The sequence below is a fragment of the Typopeltis vanoorti genome, chromosome 10 (assembly GCF_054136105.1).
Source record: "Typopeltis vanoorti isolate ZY-2024b chromosome 10, IOZ_Tvanoo_1.0, whole genome shotgun sequence".
NCBI classification, from domain to species: domain Eukaryota; kingdom Metazoa; phylum Arthropoda; class Arachnida; order Uropygi; family Thelyphonidae; genus Typopeltis; species Typopeltis vanoorti.
In genome coordinates, this window is record NC_143558.1 from 60,900,305 (window position 1) to 60,921,644 (window position 21,340).

The window sequence follows — 21,340 nt, forward strand, 5'->3', positions numbered from 1 at the left end:
AGAAATTGTATAGAAGTTATATTGAATGTCCCATGCAAAAAATGTGTCAGCTAGTTAATAAATATTTTTGTTTATATGATAATGACAATATTAATTTTTGGTTGTGAAAGTCATGCAATGTGGAGCCAAAGAATGAATGAATTATTTGTGAATGGCACATTTTTACTTTCTCCCCCTCTTTTGCTCATATTTGTGTTATTTTGGCTAGAAAGGATGGAGATCCTGTTTTCTGTGTTTTATATTGTTTACTACCTAATAAGACTCTTGAAACATACATACACAAAATTATTTATATAATACATGAATGTGGCCATTACCAGATCCCAAAAATATAAATGTTGATTATGAAATTGCCATTCATCAAGCTTTATGTATAGTATTTCCCCAAGCTAACATAAATGGTTACTTTTTTTCATCTCGTACAAAATCTTCATAAGCATTTAGCTTCATGCACACTTTTAACCAGATACAATTCCGATGTGCAATTCCCTTTAAATTTAAAAATTATCACTTCACTTGCTTTCGTTCCAGAACAAGATATAATTTACGCTATTTCTGAACTTGAGAATCATTTATTATTATTATTATTATTATTATTATTAAACAAGACCTCATGGAGTCAAAGACTCATCTAGGAGGTCCTTTTATCTCACACACATCTCATCATACCGGGTCTTAAACACATTCAAACTCCCTGCAGACACCACACTCTCAGGCAAGGCATTCCAATCATTCACAACTCTGCACGAAAAAAACCTGCCTCTCACTCCCCTACTCACACCCTCTTTATACAGTTTCCAGGGATGACCTCTGGTTCTCCCCTGATCTCCCACTATTCGCTGTAGAACTTCTCCACCATTGATCCTATAGCAACCCCTTACCAACTTGTAGGTCTCTATCATATCTCCCCTCTTCCTTCTCTCCACTAGTCTCTGCAAATTACATCTTTTCAATCTTTCCTCATACTCGACATTCCAGAGGTCAGAAACTACCTTAGTCAGTCGCCTTTGGACCCTTTCCAACATCTCTTCATCCTTCTGAAAACCAGGTGACCAAATCTGGGCACAATAGTCCATGTGTGGCCTAATCAAAGCCTTATACAATGGAACAAGAATCTCCCTACTTCTACATGTCAGTGTCCTCCTCATCATTCCCAGAAGTCTTTGTGTTGTCTTCACAATTTTGGCGATGTGACCCCTAAATTTTAGATCCTTATCCACTATCACTCCCAGATCTCTTATTTCCTCTACTTCCAACAATATATTTTCACCAAGCATAAATTCTGCATCCCATCTTTGTTTTCCAAATTTTAAAACCTTACATTTTGCAACATTGAACTCACATCCCCATTTGCTTGCCCAATCACTCAATTTATTCAAGTCTTCTTGCAAGGCCACAACATCTTCACTACTCTTTATGGTTCGTCCCAACTTTGCATCATCTGCAAACAACTGAATATCTCCATCCAAATCTTCGCCAATATCATTAATATACAAGTTAAATAGTAATGGCCCTAAAACAGATCCCTGAGGCACTCCACTAGTGACTTTCCTTTTCCTGGATATTGCACCCCCATACACAACTTGTTGATACCTATCAGATAGCCAGTCTCCAATCCAATGCACTAATCTAATATCCAACCCCATCTGCTCTAGTTTGACTGTCAACTTATCATGAGGCACTCTATCAAAAGCTTTTGCGAAATCCAAGTATATTACTGTGTATCCTTCTCCTCTGTCCAAGGAAGCAGTCACTTTATTGTAATAAGTAAGTAGATTACTAAAACACGACCTCCCTTTAGCAAATCCATGCTGTCCATCAAAGATTATACCATTGTTGTCAACCCAACTCTGGATCCTAGTTCTCACAAGCTTCTCCAACAACTTAACCACAACACCTGACACACAGATAGGCCTATAGTTTGATGCTTGAGTTCGATCACCTCCTTTATGAAGTGGCACAATCTTGCCCTCCTTCCACTCTTTAGGGACTTGACCAAGTGCAAGACTCGTATTAAAAAAATATGTCAAGGCAGGTGTCAACTCTCTGGCACATTCCTTCAGAATACGCGGTGATATATTATCAAGTCCCACAGCCTTATTTACATCTAGTTTACTCAACTCCCCAAACACCTCTTGCTCACTTACAGTCAGTCTCTCCTCCCCATCATCAACTGCTCTTAATCTCTCCATGAAGTCACATTCACAAGATTGAAAGATCTTTATGAACTGCTCATTAAGTATCTCCACCACACATTCTGCAACAGCTGTCTTTATACCATTTCCTCCAATCAATGTCATCCTTCCATAATCATTCTTTCTTTTGCTGGCTACATATCGAAAGAACTCCCTAGGATTCTTTTTAGCTTCATTAGCTAACTGCTGTTCATACCTCTCTTTAGCTACTCTCACCAACCAAGTCACTCTCCTTGCCTGGTCTTTGTAGAACTCATGAAATTGGTTACTTCCACTTCTCTTATGCTGCCTCCACAATGCCCTTTTTCTCTGTATTGCATGCTTAATCTCTTTATTCATCCATCTCACACCTAACTTATTTAACCTTCTCACCCGTGGTATACATTTAGACATTGCATCCACTAAATATTTTTTGAAAATCCCCCAAGCTGCATTGATCTCTTTTCCAGCTAACTCCTCATTCCATGCTACACCTGCAAGCTGTCTCCTGAGCTCTTCATAATCACCCCCCTTGTAGTTCCACATATACCCTTTTTTCACAGGGGTCCTTGCACTGCTGGCAACCACCCAAGTAATCACCTCATGGTCACTTTCGCCAATTGGTGGATGATTTGATACCTCATTGATAATTACATCCTCCGATGAGATGACCAAATCCAAGACCCTTAATCCTCTTGTGCCCTCTGTTACATACTGTCTGAGGTAGTTATCCCTCAAAAACTCAAGAAACTCATTTTCTTTACTTCCAGTTGCTATCTCTTCATTCCAATCTATATTGCCATAATTAAAATCACCCATAATGATCATCCTTTTCTTATTTGCTTGGCTTATTTGACTATACATTTCACTATCACCACCATCCACATTACCAGGTCTATAACAACATCCCACCAAGTATTTGAATCTATTCACCTCTATCTCACACCATACTGCCTCAAAACCACTGGCCCCATTTCCCCCTTCCATCTCTACCTTGTATGGACATAACTCTTTCTCTATCATCAATAGCACTCCCCCTCCCTTTTTACCCCTTCTATCCTCACGAAACACATCATACCTTTCCATCTCTATTCCTGTCAGGATGTCATCCTCATCTAACCATGTCTCACTTATTCCGACAATCTCTGGGTGCACAGATGCAATTAGTGCAACCATTTCATCCGCCTTGTTTCTTATACTTCTAGCATTGGTATACAAACACAACAACTCATTTCTGGATCTACAGCTATTGGATCTATCCAATGAATTTGAACCAATTTTAGAATGGTTTATGAACACCTACATAGGTCGTTTAAGGTATAATAGAACCAATGCTCCATAATTTTGAGGAGGCCTGTCATCGAAAATTGCAATTGAGCTTTGGCAGCAGCACAAGTCATCCAAATTTATGAATTTTTATAAATGGACTACAAAAAATTCAAAAAACATACGATTTTGATTATGAAAGATCAGTAGCAGGTTTTCAGCATTAGCACAAATGTAGACATTATGATGAAGCCAACCTTACGATGAAAAATATATTTTGACAAAAAGTTATAAATTCGATAGAGAAAATATAACAGAATATTTACGTGGTATTGCATATTACTAGAATCATCATCATCAAATTCCTGGTATATACCCTCAAAGGGTGTATAGGATATGACAGTACTACATGAAAAATTTACATCATTACTAACTTCCTATCTACAAATTTCCTCCAAATCAGTCTGTTACCTGTCAAGACTCCAATATTATCATATCTTATATTTCTGTCTTCTAAGGCACTTTTTATTGTATCAATTCACGTATATCTTGATCTTCCTCTGGGTCTTTTTCCTGCCAACCTGGCAAAGAACACTTGTTTTGCTAATCTTTCCTCTCTCATTCTGTTGAAGTGACCATACCACCTGAGATAGCTCTGCTAACACATTCCTGGATGCTGACAATGTCAAGTTCTTTCCTAATATCCTCATTTTTAATATGATATTGCCATTGGTGCTATCTGCTCACACCCCTAATCTTTCTCAAGATTCTCAAATCTGTGCTCTCTAGTTTTTGGTCAAGTGTTTTATTTCTAACCCATAAGTTAAAATTGGTTTGAACACTGTCTTGTATATAGCTAATTTAGTGTTTTGGCTAATTTCTCTCTTATTCCATATAATTTATTCAGTTGACCTCCTATCATACCAGCTTTGTTGATTCTGTCATCTTTTCCATATTTAATTTACCATCTTCACTAAAAATCGTGCCTAAGTAGCTGAAATGTTTTACTTGTTCTATAAGCTCTCTCCATTCACAATGCAGTTGATATTTTCAATGTTTCTGCCTATTTTCTTTGTCTTTGTCTTTTTAATACTGACCTCTGTACCATATCTATTATTCAATTAGTTATTCAATTTAGTCAGGGAATCTTGCAGACCTGTAGCAGATTTACTTACAAGTATAACATCATCTGCATAAAGCAAAGAGCTGAGATTAACATCGCCAATTTTGATATCAGGTTTAATACCGCTTTCCTTCATAATGTGATCCATATAGATAATGAATAACAGAGGAGATAATGTACATCCTTGTCTGACACCGGATTTAACATTAAACCACCGTCATGTACTTTACTTCCTTCAATTCTAACTGCTGACTTACAACTCAAATAAAGACTGAGTATTGCTTGATCTAATGTCCCCATTGATGCCATATAACAAATAGCATCTCTCTTGGCACCTTGTCATATGTCTTTTCCATATCTACAAAACTCAAATACAGATCCTTGTTATATTCCTATGATTTCTTAACTGTCTGTCGTCAAGTGAAAATTTGAACCTGACAGCTTCTATTTGGCCTGAATCCAGCATGTTTTTCACCAAGCTTCTCTTCCACAATCTTTCTTTCTCAGCTGTTTCTTAAGTATACTTGCATATATCCTACCAAGAACACTCAGTAATGAAATACCTCTGTAATTATCACATTCAGTTTTATTTCCATTTTTATATATTGATACTATGAGAGCTCTACTCCAATCATCTGGAATTCGTGCCACTGTAAGACTTGTATACCTCAGTTCTTGAGCATTTCTGCTCAGATATCATCTACTCCAGCTGCCTTTCCACATTTCAGGCTTTTGATGGCTTTTTCTACTTCAAATATGGATATGTATTCCTGACTACATGCATAGTCAGTGTTTTTTACCACTGTGCTGTCATGTAACATGTATAAATATGTTTGTTCGTTACAAAATAATATTAATAGATGAATTAAAAAACTATTTTTTCTTTATTTTAATATTGTGTGATTATACCTTTTCATTTCTAAATCATTGTCAGGCCACTCTTTTTAAACCATTTCTTGAAAAATGAATTCTTCGAAAGTAAGTTTTTTGAATGAACAATTCTTCGAAAAAATAAATTTTTTTAATTTATCGAAAATTAGAATATCAGAGGCAAATTCATACAGCTAAGATTAGATCATTAGGTCTTGATTATTTTTAGTCTTTATTTTTTCAATTATGTGGAATAATACATAACTCAGTTCATAACTTATAACTCATACCTCATAAGTCTTAACCATATGTATATATATTTTACCAATATTTACAAAAAAACATCAAATTTGTATTTACAAATGCAAAATTTGTAAGTTTCCGGCGCCCACATGACAGTCACTCAGCTGGCTATGTTTAGGCAAATTAGTTTGGCAAGTACAAAGCGAGTGATCATTATTGGCGATTTCAATTACAGTGCTATAAACCTTGGCAGAGGAGACAGCATGAAGTTATTAGGAAATTAAATTTTAAATTTTTTGAGTGGCAACTGCCTTAGACAGCATGTGGTGGAGGAAACACAAGGATCAAGAGTTTTGTTTTGATCAGAGGATCCGATTGTGGCTGAGATGTCATATATGTCCTCCGTTGGTGTGAGTCATCATGTAGTCCTGACGTAGAAGATGAATTAGCATGTGGAGGTATCAAAACAGAAAGAATTTATGTGGAATTATAAGGCAGGCAAACTATCATAGACTTAGAAACCAGCTTGGAGCACTACAATGAATGAAAGAATTTGAAGAAAGAGGGATCATTAGTGCATGGGAGATACTTAAAAAAAAGTTGTTGACAGCAATGGCAGCTTGTATACCTTGAGTGAAGAAGATAAAGTAATTTGGTGTCAAATGGATAACAAGAGAAATAGAAGGGGAATTGTAGAAGGAAAACAGATTATGGAAGACATAAAGAGAGGTTGGAGAACAGTTGCATGAGGAATATAGGGCTCAGGCTAGGAAAGTGACTAGTAGTGTAAGGAGTGAAAAATTAAAATATGAGAGGAGACCAGTACTGCCATCCAAGAAGAATCCCAAGAATTTTTTTTGCTATGTCACAAGTAGGAGGGAAAATATTAGTGAACAGATTTCCTTCTGGATTGAGTTGGGAATCAGGTGACCAAAGCAAATGACATAGTTGAGCTATTTAATGATCACTTTATTAGAAGATTTCATCCTGATACAGCAGGCTTTATTCCTAGAGGGATAGTGAGTGTTAGAAATGAAAGAAGAGGATGTATTCAGAATACATAAGTGCATTAGAATGGAGGTATCAAACTCTAGGCCTGTTTGTATTTCTTCTGGTTGTTAAGATTTTGGAGAAATAGATAAAAGCTCATATAAGAATTGGGCAGACTAGGACAATATTATTTAGGTAGACCAACATGGACTTGTTAAAAAGCGCTCCTGTTTTAGTAATCTGCTAACCTTTTACAATAGAGTAACAAGAGCAGTAGATGAGGGTAAGGCATACATTGTAATTTATTATTATTCAAAGACATTTGACAGGGTGTGCCACTTGGCAAGTTGATTTTTAAATTGCAGTATATGGGTTTAGATATCAGGTTAGTGGATTGGATATTGGTTCTCAGGTAGAGATTAGAGATCAGAGAGTTGTATATGGTGGAGGGGGGGGGGTATCAGGAAGTAAGAAGGTTACAAGTGGAGTTCTGCAGGGTTCAGTACTGGGACAATTGCTGTTCATTCTTTATGTGAATGATATTGTTAAATTGTGAATGAAGATATTTTATATATTATAATACTTCATTCAAATGTCGCAAGACTATAGGGAGATATTCAGTTGTATGCAGATGATGTGAAGCTTGGGAGAGTTATTCGTAATAGTACTGAGAATTTGAATAGGCTGGAAAGGTATGCAAATGAATGGGGATGTCAGTTTAATGCAACTAAACTCGAGCTTTTAAAATTTGGGATCCACAGATGGGATGATTCATACTCATTTGGTGGGGTTATATTGGAGGAAGAAAGGGATCCTTGGATGATTGTGTGATGGAGATTTGAAGTTCTGAGGCCATATTGCAGAGGTGGTGAAGACATCTCAGAGAATTGTTGCAATGTTGAGGAGGACATTAATCCCAAGATATAAAAGTGTGGTGGTTCCATTGTATAAAGCTTTGATCAGACCATATCTGGATTTCTGTGCTCAGATCTGGTCACTAGGATTTGAAGCAGATGAAGTAACCATGGAGAGAATGCAGAGATGGATCACAAAAATGATATAGGGACTGTAGAATGTTGATTATGAGGACAGACTGAAAGCATGCTGATTGCAGAGTTTGGTGGATAGAAGACAAAGGAGGGTTACGATCAAGACATTTAAGCTGTTGAAAGTTGATTATTGTGCTAGCACCGAGGAGCTTTTTCATATGGTAGAATGAGGGGAAATTGCAAGGACAAGGTGATTTTTAAATTGCAGTATATGGGTTTAGATATCAGGTTAGTGGATTGGATATTGGTTCTCAGGTAGAGATCAGAGAGATTAGAGATCACCACTCCCTTTTGCAACTTCCATCCCTGGAAGTTGCAAAAGGGAGTGGTGAGTAAAAGGATAAGAAGTAAATTTTTTGCATGGAAAGCATTGCCTGAGTGAGTGGTTGAACATGTAGACATTGGATGTGTTTAAGGAGTGGTATGATAGACTTTAAAATGTTGACCTCCCAACATGAGTCTTGTGACTCATTGGAAGTCAGGAAAATAATAACAATATTTATTATTATATTAGTTATATTTCTTTATATTAAACTAATTATATAATAATTATATTGTCACTCGGTCATTATGTGTACTTGTTCAAGATGAACTATCTGCATATTCCATCAGATACTAACGTATATCAGAAAATTGGTGAATTTTTTTTTTCAGGGCTACTTTGAATGCCTTAGAACTGAAATGTATCCTGAAAATATAGATGTCACAATTGTTTGTCCTGGCCCTGTTTTTTCCAATATAGTAGAGAGGGCATTTACAGAAACAAGTAGTAAAGTAAGTTATAATTATCATGTATTGGTGTGGGTGGGTGTAAATAATTAAATCATAGTAATGCAATGTATATTTGGTTGTATAGTACGCCCACAGATTCGAGACCCTTCGACACTTCTGCGCATGTCACAAAAAGGAGAATCCATTCTGATAATAGGGTAATCAATCCATCTTCTGGGATGAGTTGTTTATTATTAGACGTTGGAAAATTAACTTCTCTTTTATGATCATTGTAGTTTTTAAAGTGGTAACTATTTTGCTTGTATAACAGTTGGAAAATTTTATCTATAAAGCATGTGATTTCGCATGTTGGAAACCAATTCGTGCATCCTTCATTTCTTTCTCCCCTTCAGCATGAATCGACTATTCTTGGCACCAAGCCAAGCGAAGCTCTACAAAGTGTGGGCATACTATATTCCTGTGCAGCAGTACAGTAATTTTCAAAGTTTAGATTCAGGAAAAATGAGCATTTTCTGCACTCCATCCCACTTCTAGAGTGGGATGGAATGCAGACACCAAGACAGGCTGATAAATGATTATTTTTTTCCCATGCTATAATTAGACCTTCATTATATGTTAATATAAGATGATATTTAAAATTACAAAATAAAAAAAATACTGAAAACAAGGGATCATCTTATACTCCTTAGAAAATCTGAATCCTTGAATTCAGCAATGGAAAACACATCAAGCAGTTGCCAACCCCTACATGATATACTGTATTAGATGCATGTACAATGTTCTGATAAGTTTTTGCTTTTATATTATATTATATTAATTAGCATGTTAATATACTGATATATTAATATATTTTATAATGAATATTTGTATTTAACTAATGTATTCAGTATGGTAAGCAAATATTTTTTTTTAGTTTAAATCCTAATGAAGGTATTAAACTTTCTCTTACTATGAACTTAAACACTCCTTTTTGCCGATGACCAAATAATAATTACAAATTCTGAGGATAACTTACAGAAAGCTATTTTAGATCTAAATGAGATAGCCAAAGATTATGGTATGATAATATCAACAGAAAAATCAAAAACTATGGCCTTTAATGGACAAGATCCAGTAAGAACTAAAATAGTAATAGATAACAAGATCTTAGAACAAGGATGTATGATCACATATGAAAATGAAAAAGTTATAAACCTAAAAATTGCAAAATATTTAAAAATAACAGGTGTAATTAACTCTATATGATTATTATTATTATTATTATTTGACATCTCCGGGAGTCCAAAGACTCATTGAGGGCAGGCGCCTGCTGTACAACTCTGTCTCCACCACACAAATTCGCTAACTATTCCAACACCATCTACCGCCAACCACCACCACCACTAGTATTTCCACAGACAATCACAAACATCCATGCCCACGGCAGGATTCAAATCCACAGCCTTTTGGCTCGAGAGCAGATACGTTAACCACTTTGCCAGCCAGGCTTGCATAATAATCATTATAATCACATATAATCATAATCACATGATTATATTTAAACTAAAACTAGTTCAAAAACAAACCAGACTAAAAGTATACAATACATTAGCTCTACCAGTCTTATTGTAGGAAAGTGAAATCTGGACAATAAAACAAAAACACAAACAAAGATTAATAACAGCAGAAATGAAGTTTATGAGAAAAATTGCAAAGTGTACTCTATTTGATCACAAAAGAAATGAAGAAATTATGAAAGAATTAAACCAATAATCAGTAATAGAAAAAATTAAAAAATATAAACATAAATGGATGGAACATGTTCAAAGAATGAAAATAGAAAGATTACCAAAACAAGCCATTAGGAAAAAGAAAACCAGGATGTCCTCTTAAAAGAATCAACGATGACTTCTAAGGCCAAAACAGGCCATGCTAGGCCTAAATCCTTGATATGCATGATGATGTGATGAATCCTAATGAAACCTTTCTAGCATGATCACATCAGTTATCATATATGAAACTGAAGACTACTATCAACATATCAAACAATTGTGCCAATCCTCTTGAAGGGGAAGACATTATTCATAAATCACAGTAACGAAAATACCTGGTGTGATTTCTGCTTACATTAAAGAAAAATTAGTGTGTAAGAAGCAGTTGGTGGTAAGTGTGAAATTTGTGGTCATCTTATACAGCAAGTATAGCGGAAATAAACATTTCAAAAAGAAATTTTGGAAGGTGGTTTTATATGCCCATATATGGTATTTTTATTGGCTTAATGATTTGAAATGATTATAATCTTGCTGTATGTAATATAATTTTTTTTTATGTGATCTCCACCATGAAAGGTTCTAAATACATAGTATATAAGTTTCATGGGTGTTTTAAGGTTTATTTATTTATTTTTTTACATTATTCAGAAAACCCCACTCTAGACTCCACTTAAAGATTATTACAAACCCACCCATGCATGGCAGGATTCAAACCCATAACCAGTTAGTTGGAGATTGGATACTCTAACTATTCAGCCAATCAGTCTGGCAGGATCTCTTAAAATTTCTATCTCTATTTAGTGTATCCATTAAAATTTATGAGGTGATTTTGATTTCACCAAGACCATTTTAATGCAAGATTAAGACAAGTGAAACTGTTGCTATAGTACAGTTTTGATTGTGAAACACTATTCATTATCACAACAGTTGTACTCCAAAAATAATTTTCAATGACTTTGTGTTTGACCTAATTCTGAACATTAATCACAACATCTTTACAAGAATAGTTACTACACATTTTATAGAAACATGGTAGACACAATGATACTTTTAAAAAAGCAGTTTAACGCATTTTAAGGAAATTAGAATTTATTTCCAACTCCTGCATATTTTGCTCACTGTAACATGAGCATCATTCAAAATATTAATACAAGAATGAGTTAAACAGCATCATGCATAGTTTCATGTGTCTTGGTCACAACTGTGGTAGTTGAACTAAGACCTCACTTTTTCAGCTGCTGCCTAGTGCTGTCCACTACAAATGAGTTATATATTAAACTAATAAGCCTTTCACTCATGAAGAGTTTTAGGTGAAGTATCCATGCAGGATACTTCACCTGGTAGAACCAATTGTATCAGCAAATAGAAGGAACAGCCATGGACAGTCCTATCTTACTTGTTTTGGCTGGTTACTTCATGGAGTATCTGGAAAGCAAACTTTTAGACATAATTTTTCCTCAACCTTGTATCTGGCTACATTTTGTTTTATGATATATTTAGAGTCTGGTCCCACTCTGAAACAGAATTCAGTTTTTGGACAGAATAAACTCTTTATACAACCACATTAAGTTCACTGTTGAAAGTGAACCTGACAGCAGCTTTCCTTCTTGGATACCTTAGTAATCTGTAACTCTACAGACAGCATTGAATTTTCCATCTACAGGAAGCTTTCCTTCATTGACAGGTATATATCCATCCAGCTTCACATCATCATCCTTCATACAAGATGGATTTTATCAAATATCATGTACACAGAGTACATACAATTTGCTCTTTGTGTGCCCTTCTTTCACAAGAATTAAATAAAATATGAATCATTTTGTTGTCTAATGGATATAAAAGAAACTGTAATCCAGGAAAGAATTGATAATTACCCTTCAGCAAGATTACAATCTGATGTGAAGAGGATTTCAAACCCTACCTTAAAGGGCCTTCTGAACAAATAGCAAGGATTTTCTGCAAATACAATCTGTACACTGCTTTCAAACTAGCATGAAAAATATCTTCTTATTATCTACTGAAGATAAACTGCCTCTGTTATCATTACCTGATGCCAATCAAATACCGTGTTTATGTTAACTTTGCTACTTTGAGTAGACCGACCATTCTGTCAGCTCTTCTGACTGACCAGACTGATCATTTTTCTCCAGACACCTTGTCATATACCTTTTCCAGATCTGCAAACCCTAAATACAGATCCTTGTTACAGTCTCATAATTTCTCAACTATTTGTCATAAAGTGAAAATCTAATCCAGACAACTACTATTTGGCCTAAACCCAGCTGGTTTTCTTTTTCAAGCTTACCTTTCACAGATTTTTTTTTAAACTTTTGAGAACTTCCTCTGTAATTCTCACATTCAGTTTTATTTCCCTTCTTATAGATGGGTAGTATGAAAGCTCTACTCCAATTATTTGGAATTTATCCCTCTGACACAGTCTTCTGAATTATGCAGTGTAGCCACTGTAAAACTTTTATATCTACATATTCGAACATTTCTGGTTAAATATTATCTAATCCAGCTGCATTTCTGCATTTCTTGTTTTTGATAGCTTTTTCTACTTAAAATATTGATATATATTCCTGATTAGATTCCTGAGAATGATTTCTACCACTATTATGTCACTGCATGTTTTGCTTCATTTAGTAACCTTTCAGTTTTATTACTCCATGCATCTAGAATATCTTTCTCTTCAATTTTCATGTCACATTTATCATCTCTGATTCCTTTTACAGAACTCTTTCCTCCATTTCTAAGCGTTTCAATAGCCTCAGAATATTTTGCCACCTTCCTGATATTTATTTTCTTTGTTTTAACAAAAGTCTTCCTATGACTTTTGTTTACCTAGTTTTACACAGTGCTTCTCTTTCTTACATTTTTGTCTGCATTCTCTAAGATCATAAGCTGACTTACTTGCCAGGAACTGCTTTCTTCTTTTCTTTGACTTCCTCTTTAATTTCCTGAGCCCACTATGGAGTTCTGATTTTTCTCTTCTTGCTGACAACTTTTCCACATGCTGTCCGGCTGAATCAATCGATGTTTTTTTCAGAGTTTGCACAGAATCTCCACGGTGTGGTTCATGTTTTCGATCTCTTTCATTTTTTCTTCAATAAGTTTTGTATATTCGAGTCTACAGTTCACCTCTGAGAGCTACTCTCAGTGGTGAACTGTTTTTGATTTGTTTGAAAGCTTTCTTACACACTCATCTTTTCCATAAGAAATTCAGTTTTATCCTGCTCTAAACTAAATGGTGATCACTTCCAATTTCAAATTCTCTGTACACCCTTGCATCCTCACCCAGTGGGGAAACTTTAATCTCAGTAATATAGTTAATGAGACTTTTCTTATTTCTTGCATCTTATGCACATTTTTATGTTGGAACTTGGTATTGGTAATAATGAGTCTGTGTCCTGAGCAGAAATCCATCAGATACTTACCATTATTATTAGCTTTGCTATATTCTCCAAATTTGCCCAAAACATTTCTATACATTTTGTAATAATTTCCTACTGTGCTGTTTAGATCTCCAACTTTTCCTTCTTTTTTTTTGTCAGCTGCCTTATTTAGTTTCAAAAAAAATAAAAATTTCCACTTTTTCTTTAGTAGATTCTTCTGTTGGACTATAGGCACAAATAACTGTCATTGTCCAGTTACCCATTCTGATGTTTGCTCATGTCAATCTGCTTGATATTTGCCTTGCATTCATGATTATTATTATCCTTGTATTTAGTGTTGAATACTATAGCTACTCCATTTTTTTTTCTTGATTGTTATTGCCTGAATATAACATTGTGTGTTTGTTGCTTACAAAGATCTCACCTGATTTTGTCTTCTTTGTTTTGGTAATAACACCTCTTATGTCTATCTGGTAGTTCCATTTCTTTTCCATTCATGCTTCTTATGTTGATGGTACCAATCTTGAATTAAGCTGATGTTGAGTTGGGATGTGTTTTGGAATTTTGTCCAGTAACTAACTTTTTAACTATTCACCCTGTTTCTCTGACAAAAACAACAAGGGACTAGTTTAAGGCAAGCATTTTGAATTATGGTTTAAGCCAATAACTGTACAATTTGGTTGGCTAAATTCCAAAGTGCCGGCTCATCCTCTATCATTCAGTATCCAGGCAGATACCTAACATAGTGCACCATTAGAAGGCGAGGATTATACCTTGTAGGTCAGAAGCCCTGGTCAGTTCTTTGCATTCCTTAAAAGTCTACAAGGAGGTCTCATCCTGATTATCCAGCCTTGACTCTTAAGCACCCGCATGAAGATACTTTATACATAAACTTTTGTTTGCTCACACTTGATGAGACGAGAATATAATTTTTTCATCACCATTATCATCAATTTCCTGATATGTACCTTCAAGGCTACTATGACAGCACTGTATCATTAACTTTACATTATTTTTAATCTCCTATCAACAATTTCCCTCCGAAATAGTCTGTTAGTTGTCAGCACTCCAATAGTTATTATTATTATTATTATTCAGGCCTCCATGGAGTCAAAAGACTCATCACGGGAGGTCCTTCCTAGGAAACACCAAGTCTATCATACCACTCCTTAAACTCATTGACCGTTCTCGCTCTCACCACTCTATCAAGCAATGCATTCCATGGTTCAACCACCCTCCATGCAAAGAAACTACTCCTCACTCTCTTGTTCACAGTTTCCTTTCCTAACTTTCAGGGATGGCCCCTTGTCATCACTCTTTCCCACTGTTCAACCAGGTGGTTGAACAGAGCGAAAGAACTCCTCAGTGTCAACCCTGTAACCACCTCTCAACAATTTAAAAATAGGTGATTATATCACCTCTCGTTCTATTATCCACCAAACTCTACAGTCCATATTCCCTCAGCCGATCCTCATAGCTAACATTGTACAGTCCTGAAACCATCTTTGTTATCAACCTTTGTACACTTTCCACAGTTAATTTATCCCCTTCAAATCCTGGGGACCAAATCTGAGAACAATAATCTAAGTGTGGTCTGATCAGTGTCTTGTACAACGGAATGATAAATCTTCTATCTCTGCAGGTCAGCGTACTTCTCATTATTGCAGCAATCCTCTGTGTTACCTTCACCACCTTTGCAATATGTCCCTTAAATTTCAGGTTTCTATCAATCATCAACCCCAGATCTCTTGTCTCTCCCTACTATCTCCAGTATAGCTCCTCCAATAGAGTGTGCAGTGTCCCAAACCTCAAGACCTTACATTTTGCTGCATTAAAATGAAACTCCCCATTCATTTGCCGATCTGTCTAGCTTATTCAAATCCTCTTGCAGGGCTACCACATCTGCACTATTACTAATAACCCTTCCCAGCTTCACATCATCTGCAAACAACTGAATATCCCCCTGCAATCCACTGACAATGTCATTGATATAAAGGTTAAACAATACAGGCCCCAGTACTGAGCCCTGTGGGACCCCACTTGTAACCCTCTGCCTCCTTGAAACTGCCCCACCATACACAACTCTCTGATATTTATTGGACATCCAATCCTGAATCTAGTTGACCAACCTGACATCCAAACCCATGTGCTGCAACTTAAATATCAGCTTATCATATGGCACCCTGTTAAATGCCTTGTAACTGCTCTTGTAACTTCATTATAAAAGGCTAGCATATTACTAAAACAAGAGCACCCCCTTCACAAATCCATGTTATCTCTCGAAGATAACATTACCCTCATCTGCTCTATATGGTCCCTCACTAATTTCTCTAAGATCTTAACAACTACTGATGACACACAAACTGGCCTATAATTAGACACTTCCAGTCTGCAACCACCCTTATGCAATGGCACTATCTTACCTTCCTTCCATTACCTGTGCACCTTTCCCATAGCTAGACTTTCATTGAAAAGCCAATGAAGGTCAAAGGAGCTGTCAGTTCTATAGCACATTCTCTCAAAACTCATGGTGAAATACCATCAAGTACCACAGCTTTACTGACATCCACAGTACTCAGTATTTGGAACACACTTTCCTGCTGCACCTCTAAACCTCAAACCTGCCCTATCCCTCTAGTATTAAAATTTACTCCTCCAGGATGAAATATTCCAATAAAGTGTTCATTGTACAATTCCACTATGTCCTCTGCATCAGTCACTCTATTCCCATTTTTATCCCACAATGTCATTCATCCACAATCATTTCTCCTCCTACTGGCCACATAGCTAAAAAATTCCCTACGATTTTCTTTGGATCTTAGGACCAATCTCTTCTCATATTCCAGTCACTCTCCTGGCCTGTGTCTTATATTCTTCATGCATCTTCTCTTCACCTGTCTCCTTATATCTCTTCCATAGCCTCTTTTTCACATGCAGTTCCTGTTTAATATTGTTTGTCATCCACTTGATTCCAAATTGTGTCCTCTTCTTCACTTGTGGAATACAGCTTACTATTGCAGCCAAAAATATTCCTTCACAATTTCCCAAGCACTAATGATATCATTGCCTTCCAATTCCTCCCTCCATGAAACTTCCCCAAGTTGATGTCTAAGACTATTATAATCACCTACCTTATAATTCCACATACATTCCCGTCTCTTTGATACTCCTGCATGTCTATTCATCTTCCAAGTAAAAACCACATGGTCACTCTCTCTCCAACTGGTGGGATTGATGTCATCTCAGTTATTATCAACTCTTCTGATGCTATGACCAAATCTAAAACTCTTGAACCTCTTGTTCCCTCTATTACATGTGCCTAAGACATTTTCCCCTCAAGAATTCTAGAAATTCCATTCCCTTATTGCTACATGCATCTTCCTCTCCCCAATTTATACTGCTGTAGTTAAAATCTCTCATAACAATCATTCTTCTTCTTGCACTTGCCAAGCTCAACTGTCTAAACATCTCCTGGTCCCCACCCTCAGGATATTTAGTTGGTTTGTAGCAACACCCCAACTAAATATCCTGTCTTTTCCGCCTCTACCTCATGCCATATGCTTTCAAAATCATTAGTGTCACTGCCTTTCAAAGCCTCCACTGTTAGAGGACATAAGTCGTCACTTATCATAAGCAGTACTCCACCACCACGCTTTCCGTTCCTATCCTGCTGAAAAATGCTGTACCCTGCTACTTCTATTCCTGTTATTATATCCTCTTCTGTCAACCACATCTCAGTGATCCCAATAATTTTTGGCCAGGCTAATGCTATCAGCACCACCAATTCCTCTCCTTTATTCCAGATATTCCTGGCATTAGTATAAAGCATAAAAATGCCACTGTTTCTGTACCTATCGTTATCCTCTCTAGACTCCACTGGGCTCAGCGTTACCTGATGTCATCCCCATTTCTCCCAAGTACCTATTCCCACAAGAGGCCACCCCTGCTACCATCCACCCTGGGCATTCTAGTTTCCCTGCATTGACACACTGACTCATTCAGAACAGCAATCTCTCCAGATGCCTACATCCTTCCTCATTCAAATGCAAGCGGTCTCTTACATACAATTCTTTTCTGTCCTCAAACGCCCTCCAAGCATCCAGATATTCCAATCCTCTCTTCTGACACATTCTAACTATTATGTTATTCTGTATTAGCTCGGCTCATCACTATCATACCTAGGCAACGCACACACTATCTTTCCTCTCTGCGTCTTCTTTCGTACAACCTCGAGCAAGAATCTCATATCTCTCGCTGCCCAATTTACATTACCTCTCAAGTCATTTGTTCCTACCATCACAGTCATCTCATCCACCCTTTCACCCCTCTTAATTGCCATAGCCACACTTTCTGTCATTCCTCCAGGCAAACACTCCTCATCCTATCTTGAACACCATGGATCATTGAGTCCCCCATACATTACACCTCTTACCACCCTGTTCCTCGATTGCTCACATGCATCCCTCACTCTCTGTCCTCTAACACTTTCTCTCTGTGTTCCCCTACTTACCTGCTTTCCTGACATCACTCTATCCCTGGTTCCAGTGCTCCTTCACATTCTTCTCATTCCCTCTCTTCTATCATTCCCATAACTCTCTCTCTCTCTCATTCCCTCTCTTCTACTGTTCCTATTCTCTCCTCTTCTACCATTCTCATAACTCTCTTCTACTGTTCCTATTCTCTCCTCTTCTACCATTCCCTTAACTCTCTCTCATTCCTTCTCTTCTGCTGTTCCTATTCTCTCCTCTATCATTCTCATAACTCTCTCTCCCCCCTCACTCCTACTCTGATTCGCCTTGCATTGTCTCTTCCATTTGCCTAATCTTATCTTTCACACTTCTCATCTCTTTCCCTAGACATTCCACCTGCTCTTTCATCTCATCTCTCTCTCTCTCTCTCTCTCTCTCTCTCTCTCTCTCTCTCTCTGCAAGTCAGCCACTCTTATTTGCCATTCATCCTCCCAATTGAGACCATCTGAAAACTTCACAATCCTTCAACCTTTCCATACTCCCCACTCTCATTATTTTATTCATATTTCTCTCGCCATTCTCGCTCTCTATCATACTCATCTCTAACTCACCAAGTTCCTCCCATTGCCTGCATTTTGCACATATACGTATTTCCCCTTCTCTCACCTGCCACATATACAACCGCTGGGACACATACATTCCACAAGTCCTGCATGCTACAAAATCTTTTATAATATCACTCAAAATGGAGTCCTTAAATGGGGGAGGACTTGGCGATACACCATTTGCAATTTCAACACTGCTGCCATTATTCAAAATAGTGTTGAGGAACTATTACAGGAACCATTGTTGAGGAACCATTATAACGCTAAATAAGTATAAGGGAGTATAACTATATAAGTAAAAGTACAAACAAATACAAACAAAACATTTAAGTATACTAAATATAAATAAAATAAAACTAAATAATGAAAACATGTTATCCTCGTTTTCTCTTCCACTGTTATGCATCCGATTCCTGCCCTGTCTTCTCAGTAACCAAAATACACAATAAAGCAACAACAATTAACTTCAAAAACAACCACTGATGGACACTCGTATTCCAGAAAAACAACGTAGCACAAATCTCGACAGAAGCCAGACTATTGTGCTTCTAAGGCACTTCTGAGTGAATCAATCTGCATAAATCTTGGTCTTCCTCTGGGTCTCTTTCCTGCCTTCTTGGCATCAGACACTTGTTTGTTAACCTATTCTCTCCCATTCTGTTTGACAAACCCATTGCAGATTAACTCTGATCACTTATTTTTGAATGCAAACAATTCCAGATTCCTTTCTAATATCTTTATTTTTAATATGTTTCTGCCATCTGTTCACTCCACTAATTTTTCTCAGAACTCATATTTGTGGTCTCTAGTCTTTGATCAAGTGCTTTATTTCATACCCAACCAGCTTTCTAACCCAACTTGAAACTGGTTTCAACACTGTATTGTATACTACTAGTTTCTTCTTTTGGCTAATTTCCTTCTTATTTCATATAAATTTATACCAGCTTTGCTTATTTTGTTGTCTATTTCATATTTAATTGCCATCTTTCTTTAATTAAAACTGTGACTAAATAGCTGAAATATTTTACTTGTACTACAGGTTCTACATTGAGAGTGCACCTGAAATATTCTATGTTGATGCCTAGTTTCAATCTTATAATTGCTGATTTGCATGCCAAATTTGTTCTGCTTTTATGCAGTTAGAGAATCCTGAAGACTTGCATTGGATGTGTTTAGGAGTAAAGCTGCATAAAGCAAGGAACTATGTTTAATGTCTTCTATTTCAATATGCAGTTTAATGCCACTTTCTTTTATAAAGCAATCCACACAGATAATGAATATGAGTGGAGATAGCGTGCACCCTTGTCTTACACCTGATTTACATCAGACCATTTTCTTGTATTTCCTTTAATTCTAACTGTTGATTACAACTTAAATATAGACTATGTATTGCTCATTATAATGTTCCATTTACACAATGTAGTCGTAATTGTAGCATTTTAAAAGTTTTTCTCTGTACAGGTTCTACATTGAGATTAGAAACTAGTAATGTCCTAAACATTACGAAAACCTTACAGAACAATCTCACATAAACAGAACTAGCAGCAATTAAGTCATTAAAAGCCAACCAAGACATAATAATAATAACGAAATCGGATAAAGGCAATGCCACTGTCGTCCTTGACAGGTCAACATACATACTTCAGATGAATCAACTAGTAGCCGATAACAACACATATAAGCTGGTAAATTATAACCCAACAAACAGGATAAAGGATAAAACAGAAACTACTCGAGTCCGTCACTTCTTGGCCACTGGACATGGTTAAAAAACTCAAACTCCACTATGCCCGTCTCCTAGAATATATGGGGTCCCGAAAATACACAAACAAAATGTTCCCCTTTGACCAATTGTAGAAGGAATAGACAGCCCCAATTACCACTTAGCCAAGAAATTAGCGTCAACACTCAAGGTGTTGGTAGGTCATTCCCCCTGTTGGATCGTCCTTCCTGTCTTTTGATCCGCCATTTTGCTTTAACGTTGTTCTTATTAAGGTTAATTAATTGTATGTTGATTACTAATCCCAATATAGGGAAATTTCTATCATACTGCGCCACCCTATATTTAGATTAGTCTATGCAAAATAGTGTAATCAAATATTAATTAACTTTAGCAGTCTAATGTTTATATATAGGCCGAATTTTACATTAACATTTGAGGTTCCCGCTAGGTCCGATAATTTTATGAACGGTGCAGTGGAAAAGAATCAGGCTAACAACAAATTGAAATCAGTAAAACAAAACATTTAATTCAAGGTTATATAATATATACATAAGCATACTTTGGATACAAGATAATGCAAAATTAACTCAGTTCAACTACACATAACATTCACTTAACTTTTGATATTAAACACTGAGCTTCAAAATCTAATTTCTCCTCAATAGGCAAAGATAGTTCTAAAGTTCTTTACCACTGAAATTCACAGCAAATATTTTTACAATAGTATTCTTTATCTATCCCTAAGTCAGAAATCACATAGCTCAGTCAAGAGATTGCTATCACTTTAAGGGGAGGGGGGGGGACTATTCATCTTCTAGCTTCGGCAAAATTCAGCATAAACACCACAGTTAATGTTAGGATTTAACAGAAGGAGATAACTCTTATAACTTCACTCTAAAATGCTATGAAGTACAACTGTTCTTACCGGAATAAATCTTTGCACATTTTAT

The 21,340-nt window shown here is 36.4% G+C and overlaps 1 protein-coding gene across 1 annotated transcript in view; it reads left to right on the top strand.

Moving 5' to 3' along the window:
* Positions 1 to 21,340, top strand: part of LOC150102450 (dehydrogenase/reductase SDR family member 7-like) — a 209,943-nt gene that overhangs the window by 171,084 nt on the left and 17,519 nt on the right. Inside the window, exon 6 of the mRNA XM_090398772.1 lies at positions 8,370 to 8,489. Within this exon, the coding sequence (XP_090254898.1) occupies positions 8,370 to 8,489 (120 nt within the window). The remainder of the gene's footprint in view (positions 1 to 8,369; positions 8,490 to 21,340) is intronic.